Genomic DNA, 14,221 nt, shown 5'->3' with positions numbered 1-14,221 from the left:
TCTCTTCTGCCTCTTAATGTTCCAGACACTGATTCTTTCTCATAGAGCCCTTGCCACATTCTGCCTTCTCTCAGAAGTGTTTTCCTCTTACTTTTGTTTTCTCACTTCTTATGTAGTAACAGTTGCAGATCGTCTTTAGTAATGGGGCAAAGATCTGGACAGTCTACAAAATATTTGAAAGATGATACAGGGGTGCGTAGGTGGTTCAGTCAGTTAAACATTTGATTCTTGATTTTGGCTCAGGTCATAATCTCAAGGTGGTGGGATCGAGCCCTGCATCAGGCTCCGCACTGAGCATGGAATGGGCTTAAGACATCCTCTCTCCCTCTCCCTCTGCTCCCACCCACCTCGCTCATGCTCTCTCTCTTAAAAAAAAAAAAGAAAAAAAAAAGATTCAAACATTGACTTCAGTTCACTGAATACACACATCAGATGCTACCCATGGAGACTGTATGGTCCAGGCTTCACTGGCCAGTGAATAGAAATTATGATGTTCTGAGTCCTGGCCTTCCCTAGTCAGTCATTATAGGTGTTTTCCCAGGATCCCCAATACAGATATTCTTGATAATTCTCAAATCGTGGGTCATAGAGAAGGGTCCTTTCCCTCTAGGAGTCTGAGACAGGTGGTCTGATAGTAATGAAGGATAGTTAGAAGGCAGACAGGCAGGGACAAGGGGCCCCCACCCGAAGAGGAAACCGCTCTGAAAAGGATTTTATACCACCCTGGAAGGAGCCTTCCACCCTTTCCCATATGATAGAGAGATGACAAAGACCTGGTTAGATGGCAGGTGTGTGGAGGGTAAATCAGATTAGAACAGCCCACCAACAAGCCCGTAAGAACCCCTAGACTTAGAAACTCTGGTGGCAACCCTCTCAGGTCTCCTCTCTCTTGGGGAGCTTCGTACTATCACTCAATAAACTGCTTTGCTGCCCACTGCTCTTCATCTGGTCTACCTCTTCATTCTTCGAAGCAGCGTGACCAAGAACTGTGGGCAGTGAAGGAAAAGGAAATCCTGTAACAATACGTTCGGGAGGCTGAGCTCTCAAGTAACCAGTGCCCCTACCTGCAGGTTTATGGTGCCCCTGTTGGACAGCTGCTGTTGACCCACTGCTTTCCCCCTGGTGGTTGTCCCCTTTCCCCAGAGGAATGACCTCAGGCCAGCAGGGAAGTGCACCTGCTGTTTTCATAAGTCACCTTTCCAGAGAGATTCCCAGGTGGGGCCAACACACTGTGGAGTGACCTTTCCAAAGCAAAGGGGCATGTCTGGGGCAGTCAGGAAAGGGGGTGGAGGGGAGTGGTAAAAGCCTCACAGTAAACCTGAGACCATTGCTCATTCACACTTCTGGGCCCTGTGGTTTTATTGAGCCCAGTCGGCAAGACTTCTTACTTATTTGCAAAAATTTTCTTCCCATGTTTCCCTCAGGGAACCCCTACTCCCTGAGACAGGTCTGTGTCTGTGTAAAGTCCGGTTTGGGAACAAAAGCAGGTTCTTTACCATGGGATTCCTTGCTTTATGCAGCAGTGGACCAGCGTGGTGTTTTGGGAAGGCTTAGCTTTCTAATCTCTTCTCAGCTTGCTTTCCCAACCAAGTAACTGTATCAATTGAATTAAAGCTATTTAAATGCGGAAGAAAGGTCACCGGATCCCTTTTTTCAACCTTACTGTCATTTCTAAATCTTTCCTATCTGGAAATTCCGGATCAGCGAGATAGAGGAAATTCCTATCCACTCTTTGAAATGGAAATATTCCGGCAGGAGGCCGAATACAAAACCTGTAGGGGGCTGTGTTCTCCAGAAGAATCTTAACATTGCCCTGGCCTGAACTCCCCTGATAACGGTTTTAGTTGCCTGACCTTCTGAACACTCTTCAAAGGATTCCATCTCTCTTGGTGTTTTACATTTCCCGCTGCCTCTGGAGGGCACCAGTCACTTCTGCCAACACGCAGTAAATCTGGCCTGCCTCTTACCTTTCCATAGTTAATCTGTTGTAGTTTATGTGATCTCCAGGTGTGCCCGTCCTACCTTGATATATAAGAAATGTAATCCAGCTTAGTAAATGCATAAAGGTTCTGGGTGCTTTTCTGGCTTAAAACTATTCCTTGAATTGATGTCACCACTCAGATAACTCAAATTCCGGATCACACGTGCTTGCCTATGATTCTTAATTCCCACAGTGCTTCTGAAAGTCCATTTCTTTTTTTTTTTTTTTAATATTTTTTAAGATTTTATTTATTTATTTGACAGAGATCACAAGTAGACGGAGAGGCAGGCAGAGAGAGAGAGAGAGGGAAGCAGGCTCCCTGCTGAGTGGAGAGCCCGATTCGGGACTCGATCCCAGGACCCTGAGATCATGACCTGAGCCGAAGGCAGTGGCTTAACCCACTGAGCCACCCAGGCGCCCTGAAAGTCCATTTCATATTTTACAGCTGCTTGGGTCAAAACTAATAGCAGTGATCTGAGTATTAGCTCTCTGAGGCTAGAAACTCTTCATCTCTCTACTCCCAGGGTCTAGCATAGTGATTCACTATGTACGAATTTATAAGAAAAAAATATATATAGAGAGAGAGCGATCACTCTGTAAGAATTCATGGAGTAATCCTTACATAGTAAGATGATGAGTGAATGGATGGATACATGAATAAACCCAAAACTTTGCTTGGGATATTAAAATAGTTTGACTTGGAGAAAAGGCAGCACAGCATTGCTAAAGAAGTAATTGGTCTTAGGAAATGAATGCATTAATAAGTGTAAGGACAACCAATGTTTTGTTCTCCTATAGCACTTAAAAAATGGAAATATAATTCACATACCATAAAATTCACCATTTTAAAGTGTGTAATTCAGTGGTTTTTAGTATATTCACAGATTTGTACGACCATCACTACTCTCCAGTTAGCAGTCACTCCCCAATTCTGCCTACCCCCACCCTGGCAATAACTAATCTACTTTCTGTGTGGATTTGCCCATCCTGACATTTCCTATAAATGGAATCCTACAATATGTGGCCTTTTGAATCTGGCTTCTTTCGCCTTGTAAGCCCGTTCCACTTTGACCATCAGTCTGTGAACATGTGTTTTGCTGTGTTGTGATTATTTGTTTACCTCCCTGCCTCCCACTGGACTCTAAAATATCACAAGGACAGAAACTATGCCTTGTTTATTTCAACGTTTCTCATGCAGGATTCAGGACTGGGCACAGCGTGGACACTCAGTACATGTTTGCTTTTCCTAGTCCAGTGAATCTGGTTGTTCAGTGCTTGGGTGTTCCTCTCTGCACATTCGTCACACGCATAACAAAATGAAAAGCTCCTTACTGGGTCTAGATTGAGAGGAAAGAGGTGGATCCTTGTGGCATGACATGGCTTGCAGTGGGAAAGGTAAACATCTTCCTTGTTTGGGCTACTGCAGACTTGCATGACAGCTAAATTAAAACAGGAGTGAGACTGAGCAGGACCATTAACCCTCTTAATCACTTACGCGCATATATTTCAACTATATTAATTAAAATTAGTGGTTTAAGGGTTATTGAGGGGCACCTGGGTGACTCAGTTGGTTCCGCATCTGTTTTGGCTTAGGTCATGATCCCTGGGTCCTGGGATGGAGTCCCCCCGCCATCAGGCTCCCTTGTAGCAGGAGGTCTGCTTCTCTTCCTGCTTCTCCTCCCCCTGGCTTATGCTTTCTCTCTCTCTCTCAAAGAAATAAAATCTTAAAACAATAAAAATAAAAATTATCTAGGGGCATCTGGGTGGCTCAGTAGTTGAATGCTGGTCTCTTGGTTTTGGCTCAGGTCATGATCTCAGGCTCCTGGAATCAAGCCAAGCCCTGAGTCGGGCTCTGAGCTCAGTGTAGAATCTGCTTCCCCTCTCCTTTTCCCTCTGCCCCTCCATCTACTTGTGTGTATGTGCTTTCTCTCGCTCTCTTTCAAATAAATCTTTAAAGGAATTTAAAAAATAAAAGTTATTGAAGACACTCTTTTTTTGGTGAATGGATTTATGTAAATATAATTAATATATGTGGGGATTATGTATATATTTTATTTGTGTATGTGTGTATATATATGGGGATTGTATATGTATTTTAATTTCCCAAGAATTAAAAAAACATATATTGAGCTGATGCTAAGTTGTTACTGATCTATATCGCAAGCTGAGATTCTGTTCTAAATATGGCAGCATTGGGCTATTCAGGACCCATGATGGCACAGGAGAAGAAGGTAAAAGTCTTTCTTCCTGGAGGGAAAGAGCTCCGGCTAATTTTTTACAGATCCTTCTTGAGGCTCTGAGCCTCGGGCATTTTCTCTGAGACTCAGGCATTTCTGAGACTCAAAGCATTGAGTCTCAGAAGTCTCAGAAGACTCAGAAGACACCAGGTTCTTCTCGGAGTTTGACTCTAGATAGACAACTGAGAAAAGCATTCTTTCTCTTCTACCCCGGTATTCTGGACACGCAGTTCCTTCTTGGAATGTTCCATTTCCTCTCAATCAGGTGAATTTTTACTCGTCTTTTAAAACTGAGTCCAACTTCATGTCCTCTGATGCCAACCCTGTCTTCCCTACTCAGAAATATTGCATGCTTGTTGAAAATTTGCCCCCTGTCTAGAAATAGTCCTTGCTTATAAATTTGGGCATATATATTTCCATAATTTTTCCCTCTGTGTATCTGACACATTCTTTTTATATAAGTGGGATCATTTACAGTTCTTGGACTGAAACTTGCTTTTCTCACTTAACAGTAAATTGTGTTTCTTATAAATTAAACAATAAATTATGTTTCTTAAATTCCACATTCATTTACCTTAGTGTATATGTACATAAATACATCATCCTTTATTCCATTTGGATCTACTATTATATTGGTAAACATTTAGGTGGGCTCTAATATTTTGCTGTAGTGAACAGCTGTGTACCTGTCTGTAAGACTTGTGGGAGCCTTTTGGAAGGACAGAATTCCAGAAGTACAGTGGAGTGGGCCAGGAGGATTGTATCCTAAGCGTTTGGTTCCGTATGTGTCCTCCTTAGACATACATTCAGGGCCTCAGTAGTGTGATCTCTGTCTATCTTTTGAACCATATCTTCCGTCACTCACCTTCCTAACTACTCAGTTCAGACGAAGTGGTTGATTTTCTCCATGCCCTCAATGCATACGGGCATTCCTGTCTCAGAATTCTTGACCACACACTTCCTTTAGTTTTGACAAGTTGTCTTCATTTTTCTCCACCCGTCCAAATCCTTAAAGATTCATCCAAGTCCTTCCTTGGTAGGAAACCTAAACCTGCTCCAGGGGCCCATGTGGTCCTTCTCTTCTCAACTGGGTGGGACACTCACTTCTTTCATCTCTAATCAAGTCAGTCTTCAATCTACTAGCATTGTTGTCTGGAGCTATTTTTCATCTCTTCCCTATACTTAATGTTTTATCTTCCCCAAATACAATGTAAGTTCTGGAAGGAAGGAACATGTCCTGTCCCAGGTTTGCATTCACAAAACCGTCAGTGTCTTCCCTTTGCTTGAGTGGATTGGCATTCTGTTTCTCTGGAATCTGAGAGCCAGACAAGATATAATGAGCCCTGGGTGTTATATACAACTGATGAATCAGTGAACTCTACCTCTATAGCTAATAATATACTTACTGTATGTTAATTAGTTGAATTTAAATGTAAAATAAAAAAGGAAGAAAGGCCATTAGTTTTATTGTTGTTTTTGTTTTTAAATTCCAGTATAGTTCCACTGTGTACAATAAGTGATTCAGCACTTCCATACAACACCCAGTGCTCATCACAAGTGCCCTCCTTCATCTCCATCACCTGTTAACCTATCCCCCACCCACCTCCCCTCTGATAACCATCAGTTTGTTCTCTATAGTCAAGAGTCTGTTTCTTGGCTTGCCTCCCTTCCTTCCTTCCTTCCTTCTTCCTTTCTTTTCCTTTTTTTCCTTTCCTTTCCTTTCCTTCCCTTCTCTTTCTTTTCCATTTGTTTTGTTTCTTAAATTCCACATATGAGTGAAATCCTGTGGTATTTCATTCTTTTTGATGACTGAGTAATATTCCACGTGTGTGGAATACACATCTTCTTTATCCATTCGTCTATTGAAGGACACTTGGGTGGCTTCCATAGTTTGGCTATTGTAAATAATGCTGCTATAAACATAGGGGTGCATGAATCCCTTTGAATAAGTGTTTTTGTATTTTGGGGGTAAATACCCTGCAGAGTGATTACTGGATCATAAGGGAGTTCTATTTTTTTCTTTTTGAGGACCCTCCATACAGTTTTCCACAGTGGCTGCACCAGTTTGCATTCCCACCAACAGTGCAAAAGAGTTCCTTTTTCTTCACATCCTCACCAACACCTGTTGTTTCTTGTGTTGTTGATTTTAGCCATTCTGAACAGGTGTGAGGTGATCTTTCCTTGTGGTTTTGAGTGATGTTGAGCATCTTGTCATGTGTCTGTTGGCCACCTAGATGTCTTCAGAGAAATGTCCGTTCTTGTCTTCTGCCCATTTTTAAATTGGATTATTGGGGTTTTTAAAAAGATTTTATTTATTTGAGAGAAAACACAAGCTGGGGAGGAGCAGAGGGAGAGGAACAAGCAGACTCCGAGCTGAGCAGGGAGCCCAGCATGGGGCTCGATCCCAGGACCCCAAGATCATGACCTGACCGAAAGCAGATGCTTCACCAACTGAGCCACCCAGGAGCCCCGGATTATTTGTTTCTGGAGTGTCTAGGCTCTTGTCCTACGAACTGTGAGATGTAACATTTTCTTTCTTTTCTTCTAGCCATACTTCCCATTGCCTCCAGCTGTTGCACTGAGGTTTCACATCATATCTCGAGAAGGCTTCTAGAGAGAGTGAATCTGTGTCGCATCCAGAGAGCTGATGGGGACTGTGACTTGGCCGCTGTCATGTGAGTGCTCTTCAGCCAGGAGGGCTAAACCTGTCTGGGGTTCGTTTCTTGGCTCATGAGCAGTAGGTTAGCAAGGCTTTGTCTGATATGCAACATACAAAGAATCATTTAGACGAGGGAGGGGAGAGTAAATATTCCACCATTCCAGCCTCAGGCTCCCCAAGGTGAGCACAGTCTCCCGGGACTGGTGTGTCCAGAGCCCCAGGCTCGCCTCCGCGGCCCCCACTGCTGTGCTGTAATTCAGGATCAATACTTTCAGTTATTGGACAGTGTGTGTGACTTTCCAAAACAAAACTAGGGACATTCTGAGTGAAAAAGCAAAACAGAAGGAAGGTGTCTCTGTTCTGTTTTATGGCTTTACCTGTAGCTTTTTCCAGGCAAGTTTATGGGTTGCTGTCATTTTTTACTCCCTGAATTCATCAAGAATATATACAAGGTTCAAACGGAAGTAGATGTCTGTACCTGTCACTTGCAATCAAGCCCAAATGCCCATCTTTGCTCTTGATTCTGGGCTGTTGTCTTCTGGTGAACCTTTTCCAAGCTTACCTCTGGCTCAGTTATCAAACACTTTCGACTTCTGGGGCACCTGGGTGGCACAGTTGGTTGAGCATCTGCCTTTGACTCAGGTCATGATCCCGGGGTCCTGGGACCAAGTCCCACATCGGGCTCCCTGCCCAGCAGGGAGTCTACTTCTCCCTCTATCCCTCCCCCAGCTCATGCTCTCTCTCAAATAAACAAAACCTTTAAAGAAAAAAAACAACTTTAGATTTCTGTGTTCTTCATGTCCCCATAGAAACTTTAAAATCTGAAATTCATTGGTATGTAATAAATCTGGATTCTGACAACAATGCTGTGAGGAAGGTGTAAATTATCTCCATGTCACACAAGATAAAGCTGTGCCCAATGAGTATATAGTTAACCTCGTGACGCACAGCTAGAGAGTGGCAGAGATGGGCTGTGAACCAGGTCTCATTCAGAGCTCCATATACTTCAGAGATCTCTCAGAAGTGATGATGGGACCCACCATAAAACGCTCTCCCCAAACTTCATTGTATCTGGCACCTTCAGATCATGAGGACAGTATATCCAGCATCTCCCTGGTGTGCTGGTTTTAACGCCACTGGGGATGCTAATGAGCCCCTGGGTATATCCCCTTCTTGGGGCTACAAATAAGCCCGGTGCTTATGCCTGAGTTCCTGAGTCACTGAGAAGCCTCTTTATTTATTCAGTGAGTTCAACAAATAGTTATTGATTAACGTTTCTGTACCAAGCACCGTTCTATCCTTGGCTGTGCGGGGGGATGAAGCAGTAACCTAAGGGACTCTGCCCTCCTAGAGTCTCTAGGACTCTTCACTGAGTCCTGCAGACCGTTCTCTGAGATCTAAGATATATTTTGTTCCCTCTCAGAGGAATCCAACTATCACCCAACTTTGAGAAACACGGCTCCAAGACGAGATTCTTAAAATTTCAGAGGAAGAGTTTGTAAGATGTTCATTGATAGAGTTCCTTCAGGTCGGGGGGCTGTGAACTCCTTAAATTTGTGGGTATGAATGTATGAGCATTTTTTCAAGGGAGAAGGTTCACAGATTTTGTAAGATCCACAAAAGGATCTTAGATAGGATATAGTTTAAAAAGCATACTTGGGAGGGGAGCCGCGGGTGGCTCAGTGTCTGACTGGATTTTGGCTCAGATTATGATCTCAGGGTCATGAGACCAACCCCACATCAATGTGGAGCCTGCTTGAGGTTCTCTCTCCCTCTCTCTCTGCTCCCCCGCCCGCCCTGCTCACATGCTCTCTCTTAAAAAAACAAATCACACTTGAGGTTAGATTTGCAGAGGAAGATAATTCTGGCTCAGAGTGTTAATGAGCATGAGTATCTATGTGGCAGGAGGACTCTCCGCTTCTCCTCAGCTCCAGTCACCACACTGGGTCCATTGGCTTAGGTGGTTTCATCACTGGGAACCAGGGAGCACTTACCAATGAGGTACCCTCAGAGGGGTGCTTCAAGTTCCCAACTTCTCTGAAAAACTCTCTTAGTACATGGCCAAGATTCTAACAGTCTTTTACTTAATCTTAATAAATAGTGCTGGTAATAGTTGAGAGTGAGTATCTGTGGGCAGTTCATGGATAGACCACGTACTCTGGAGAATTGGAAACATCTCAGTGCCTGTATCGGCTCTACATACCTACCTTTCTGGCTGCTCGCAGAAACACCAAATGCTCAGCTGTCACTTCTGCCTCACTGGCACACATCACCTCAGACCATAGAGGCCTTTGAACATGTAAGGGATCCCATGGGACTCCCAGGAAGGTATGGGGAAAGACACAGAGAAGTTTCTCTCTGTATATAAGAGTAAGAACAGATCCTGGGAATTAGCAGGGGTTGCCAGGGGTAACAGGATTTCCAGAAAAAAAAAGGTATAGGAATAGAAATGTTCTCATTTTGATAAGGGAAAATATGATTTTAAAAAAGTGACTTCATTTTAAAAAGCACTTGATTTTAATTAAAGGGAAACTATGAAGCCAATCACTTAGATCAATCAATTATAAAAATAATTTATTCAAGTACAGATTTTAGATACAGAAAACATTGCAAGTGTTAGAAATATAAGTCCCCAAAAGCACGTATTATTAATCTCAACTAACAGATATAAATGAGCTTATAGTGAACTCACTAGATTTCTTTCCTTTTCCTTTTGGGCCTAAAATAGGTCCTTTGTTTCACGCCCTGTGGATGATCATTGTCATTTTTGTTCTCTGAGAGGGGAATTTGCTTGTTTAAACCCTTCTACAATGACTTCATTAAAGAGCTTCTGGCTATTTCTTAATATAAACACAGTGCAGAGTTGTTTATCTTGGGCAGAGCACTGAGGTTTTTGAAGTTCACAGATACCTGTTGGGAAAAAAACTTGGGGTTATTAAATAAAGTTATCTGGGAAGCTAGAGCACTTTTTCAAAAGTGATTGCTGAGGGGCTGTTGTGCTTAGGGGAAGGGGCAAAGAAAACAGGTTCAGGGAACAATTACAGGTTTAATGTCTGGCGGGGCTGTGCCTGTAGGTCCGTGGACCATCTGTAGCTACTCTCTTAGGGGCAAAAGAATTAGGGGATCAGCCTTATGGTTTCTTGGAGTCCAAAGTCTCCACCAAGATATACACAACAGGCTGGGTCAGCGCCCAGCAGAATACTGTCGAGTTGTGGGGGGTGGGGTGGGGGGTGGGGGGGTGGAGGAGGGATTGTGGGATAGGCTACCTCGTCCAACACGACCTCAACTCTTTTTATCCTGATGATGGCATACACCGGGGATACAGGCGCAGGTTTAAGCAGTCTTGAAACTTTAAGATTTGGAAACATCCTAGAACCTTGGACTTGGGAGCTGTGTTCTGGTAGCTGCTTTTTCCCCCTTTTATTTCCTTGAGAGTTTGAGGCCCCATGGGGCAGGCTTTTGCAAAGGGTCCTACATGGTAGCTGTTGCCCGTTTTCCTATGGCTCTCCACCTCCCTGGTCCTCTCCATGAGCCCCCCGCCCCCTTGTCCAGTGCTCACCTTCAGCTCCAGTGCCCCTGCCGCTCCCCGAAGCTCCTTGCTGCTCGTGGACTGAGGGAGTCCCACAGCTAATGCTGTGGGCTTAACTGGATGTCAGTGGAGCGTTTCTTCGCTGGGTGTCTGCTCAGGTTCTTGCTGGCCTTTGGGAATGATAGGAGCTTCAACTCCTTTTTGTTTCCTCCTCCTCTGAGCACTATGGCTGGGTGCTCTCCTCTAGCGGCCATTGGCAAACCAACCAGCTTCCCTTTGGGAGACTTCTCAGTGTAATACACTCAGAGAATGCACTGTCCTCCTCTCAAGAAGCCTCACTTCTTTCAAATTAACATTCCCGCCTGCTGGCTTTATGATGCCTAAGCTCACTGAGGCCTTCCCCAGGTTTTCCCCTCATTCCAAGAGTCCCCACATTAGCGAATGATTCCTCTTGGGTCATCTGGAAAAAATGGCAACCTACTCTGTATCCTTCTGGGTTTTTTCCCCAGTAACAGGCAGGGGCTTTGTTTTATCCGGATACAGAATGTCTGTGGAGAGCCAGCAGCATCGTGACATTTAGTAAGAGCTGGATGGCACCTGGGGGCAAATTAAAAGTCACAGTATCTTTTGTAACAAGAAATTCTTCCAGTTCCCAGAAATTGTGGGGGCTGCTTTATGGTTTTCTCACCCCAAGGTGAAAATTTAAAACATGAAAACATTTGAGAAGGGGTTTGAATCCATAGTATATTAAAATGTTACAACACCTAGAATATTTTAGTTGACTGTTTTGTTAAAAACAAAACCAGACTGTTTTAATTTTGAACAATTTTCGCTTCATGTCTATAACTAATTACAGAATTCCTACTCTGAACAAGGCCTTTTTTCAAGACAATTCTAGACCATTCCTCCTTCAAGGAGCATCACACCCCAGGACAAGGAGGTTTGAAACAAAAAGTCATACAAAAGACAGCACAAGCTAAATCCCAGAGGAGAGGTCATGCTGAGAGACTCAAAGGGAAAACAGGGCATTTAGCTGAGACAATCTAGAAAAACTGCGTGGAGGAAAGATGTATGAGATGGGCCGTGAGGTGTGAGTAGGGTTTGTTGGGCGAAGCTCTGGGTCGGGAAATACCATTGTTTTCCCTTGGTTTCTCTCCTTTCCCTCATTCCTCCCCTCCTCCCTCTCACTTTTTTTTAAAGATTTTATTTATTTATTTGGCAGAGAGAGAGCACAAGCAGGGGGGCAGGCAGAGGGAGAGGGAGAAGCAGGCTCCACGCCAAGCAGGGACCCTGACTTGGGGCTTAGTCCTAGGACCCCGAGATCATGACCTAGCTGAAGGCAGTTGCTTAACTGACTGAGCCACCCAGGCGCCCTTCTCCTCCTCTTCATGCTGTGTCTGAGGAACCTCCGGCCACGGGGAAGTAAGGATTCAACCTCGTGGGCTCCGAGGCTTAAGAATTCCAGTCTCGTGGGGCGCCTGGGTGGCTCAGTGGGTTAAAGCCTCTGCCTTCGGCTCAGGTCATGATCCCAGAGTCCTGGGATCGAGCCCCGCATCGGGCTCTCTGCTCAGCAGGGAGCCTGCTTTCTCCTCTCTCTCCCTCTGCCTGCCTCTCTGCCTACTTGTAATCTCTGTCTGTCAAATAAATAAATAAAATCTTTAAAAAAAAAAAGAATTCCAGTCTCGTGTCTCTCATTGGGAACTGTGTCTGAGTCACTAAGTTTTTACTTGGCCTTTCCTTCAGTGACTTTGTTTATCTTCCCTCCATGGCAGCCTTCATGTCAGGCGCAGAAGAATCTGTGTCAGCCCGCGCGGTCCTGTTATTAAGCAGTGGATAAAAGAACAAGCAGCCAAGAAAAACGCCAAAGGCAACATCTGCCACAAGAAGAAACATGCTGGCCAGAGGAAAAGTAAAGGAGCACATCAGGGGAAACCAGAAGTCCACAGCCATAAAACTCCTTATTAAGGCATTTGCAAATGAACCTACACAGACAGTTCCTCAACTGGACTTGGCCATGGTTGCTTGTAAATTTCTCTCGTGGAAGTTCCTTATTGGGAGTCAACAGGGCAAAACATACTATACATTTTAAAGGAACAATTATGCAGGATGCAAACGTAGCCAATAATATGCTCATCTGAAAATGAAATGAAAAGATAGTACTTCTCTTTGTATCCTATTTTAAGAGCAGCATACAGATCTAATTTCTCCAACTTTTTTATAATGAAGGTTTGCAAACCTACAGAGAAGTTTGAAAGATTTTCACAATGAACACTTATGTACCTTTCACGTAGATTAGTGATTGTTAATATTTTGCCACATTTATTTTCTCTCTTTTCTCTCTTTGAGTGCATGTGTGTATAAAACATTTTATATATAAATACATTTTTTTGCTAAACCATTTGACAATAAGTTGCAGATGTTGTGATACTTTTTTTATGTTATAACTCGACATTCCCCAAGAATAAAGACCTTTTGTATATAATCACACTATCAGTTTTATAACTAAATATATATATATACAAAATATATATATTCCACATTTAATTTTTCCCCAACTATTTCCAGAGTATAATTTTTGTATAGTTTTTTAATCAATCAAGGTTCACATACTGCAATTAATTGTTACATTACATTAGCAACTTTTATTCTAAGAAAATCTTCTTTTTTTCTTCTCTTTCTTCCCACGGCACAGACTTTTTATAAGAGAGTCTGGGGCAGAATCTGTCCCACATTCTGGATTTGCGTATTTTCTTTTTTTTTTTTTTTTTTTTTTTTAAGATTTTATTTATTTATTTGACAGAGAGAAATCACAAGTAGATGGAGAGGCAGGCAGAGAGAGAGAGAGAGAGAGGGAAGCAGGCACCCCGCTGAGCAGAGAGCCCGATGCGGGACTCGATCCCAGGACCCTGAGATCATGACCTGAGCCGAAGGCAGCGGCTTAATCCACTGAGCCACCCAGGCGCCCCTAGATTTGCCTATTTTCTAATGACTGCTTTCAGGTGGAGCAGTTTTGATAAGAATGCTATGTAAATTTGTGTATTTCTTATTGTATTACTTAGAGTTTATAAACACTGGAGTTTATTTTCTGCATAGAAAAGTCTTAGCTGTGTATCACTTTATTTTTTTTCTTTTTTATTTCTTTTCAGTGTTCCAGAATTCATTGTGCATATCACTTTAATATCACATCTAGTTTGAGTAACTACCGTTGCTGGATCAAGAAACTCTATGCTAGAAAAAAAAAAGTCTGCTTTGCTCAGGGAGCCCTCCAGCTCCCACAGTGAGTTCTTAGTGCACGAGGGAGGGATCCAGAGTTGGATGCCATGTGGGATGAGGTTACATTCTCCTAAAAAGAACCTTACATCTCTTAACTCCTGACCCATCTTTCCCACACCTTGTGGGTGGATCCTGTTGTGTGGCTTGTCTTTTGGCCTCCTTGTGGTCCACAGAATCTTCCAGATGCAGAGTAAGACCTAGGGTCACATGGAAGAGCTGAGCCTCCAGTAGGTTAAAATATCATCAAATGGCCTTTATTTAGTTCCCCTCATGGACAGTAAGTTAGCATGTGATTTTTTTAAAGCGATTTTTTAAAAAGATTTTATTTGACAGAGATCATAAGTAGGCAGAGAGGCAGATAGAGTTGCGGGGGGGAGCAGGCTCCCCGCTGAGCAGAGAGCCCAATGCAGGGCTCGATGTGGGGCTCGATCCAGAACCCTGGGATCATGACCTGAGCGGGAAGGCAGAGGCTTTAACCCACTGAGCCACCCAGGCGCCCCAGCATGTGATTTTTTATTCTTATCAACAGTCCTATGAAATTT

At 43.5% G+C, this 14,221-nt stretch overlaps 1 protein-coding gene across 5 annotated transcripts in view; it reads left to right on the top strand.

Annotated features, from left to right (window-relative positions):
• Window positions 1–12,888, top strand: part of CCL28 (C-C motif chemokine ligand 28) — a 29,182-nt gene extending 16,294 nt beyond the window's left edge. For 2 of the 5 annotated variants that reach the window (XM_047730880.1, XM_047730879.1), the window contains exons 3-4: window positions 6,767–6,893; window positions 12,179–12,888. In XM_047730880.1, coding sequence (XP_047586836.1) covers window positions 6,767–6,893; window positions 12,179–12,371 — 320 coding nt within the window. In that variant the 3' untranslated portion in view covers window positions 12,372–12,888. Of the gene's footprint in view, window positions 1–3,179; window positions 3,377–6,766; window positions 6,894–12,178 lie in introns of all 5 variants that reach the window. The other 3 variants (XM_047730883.1, XM_047730882.1, XM_047730881.1) reach the window with 3 other exon arrangements.
• The last annotated feature ends 1,333 nt before the right edge of the window (window positions 12,889–14,221 follow it).

Source organism: Lutra lutra, chromosome 5, assembly GCF_902655055.1.
Source record: "Lutra lutra chromosome 5, mLutLut1.2, whole genome shotgun sequence".
Lineage (NCBI taxonomy): Eukaryota > Metazoa > Chordata > Mammalia > Carnivora > Mustelidae > Lutra > Lutra lutra.
Note: the sequence above shows the minus strand (reverse complement) of the source record. Positions and strands in the feature narration are given on the sequence as shown.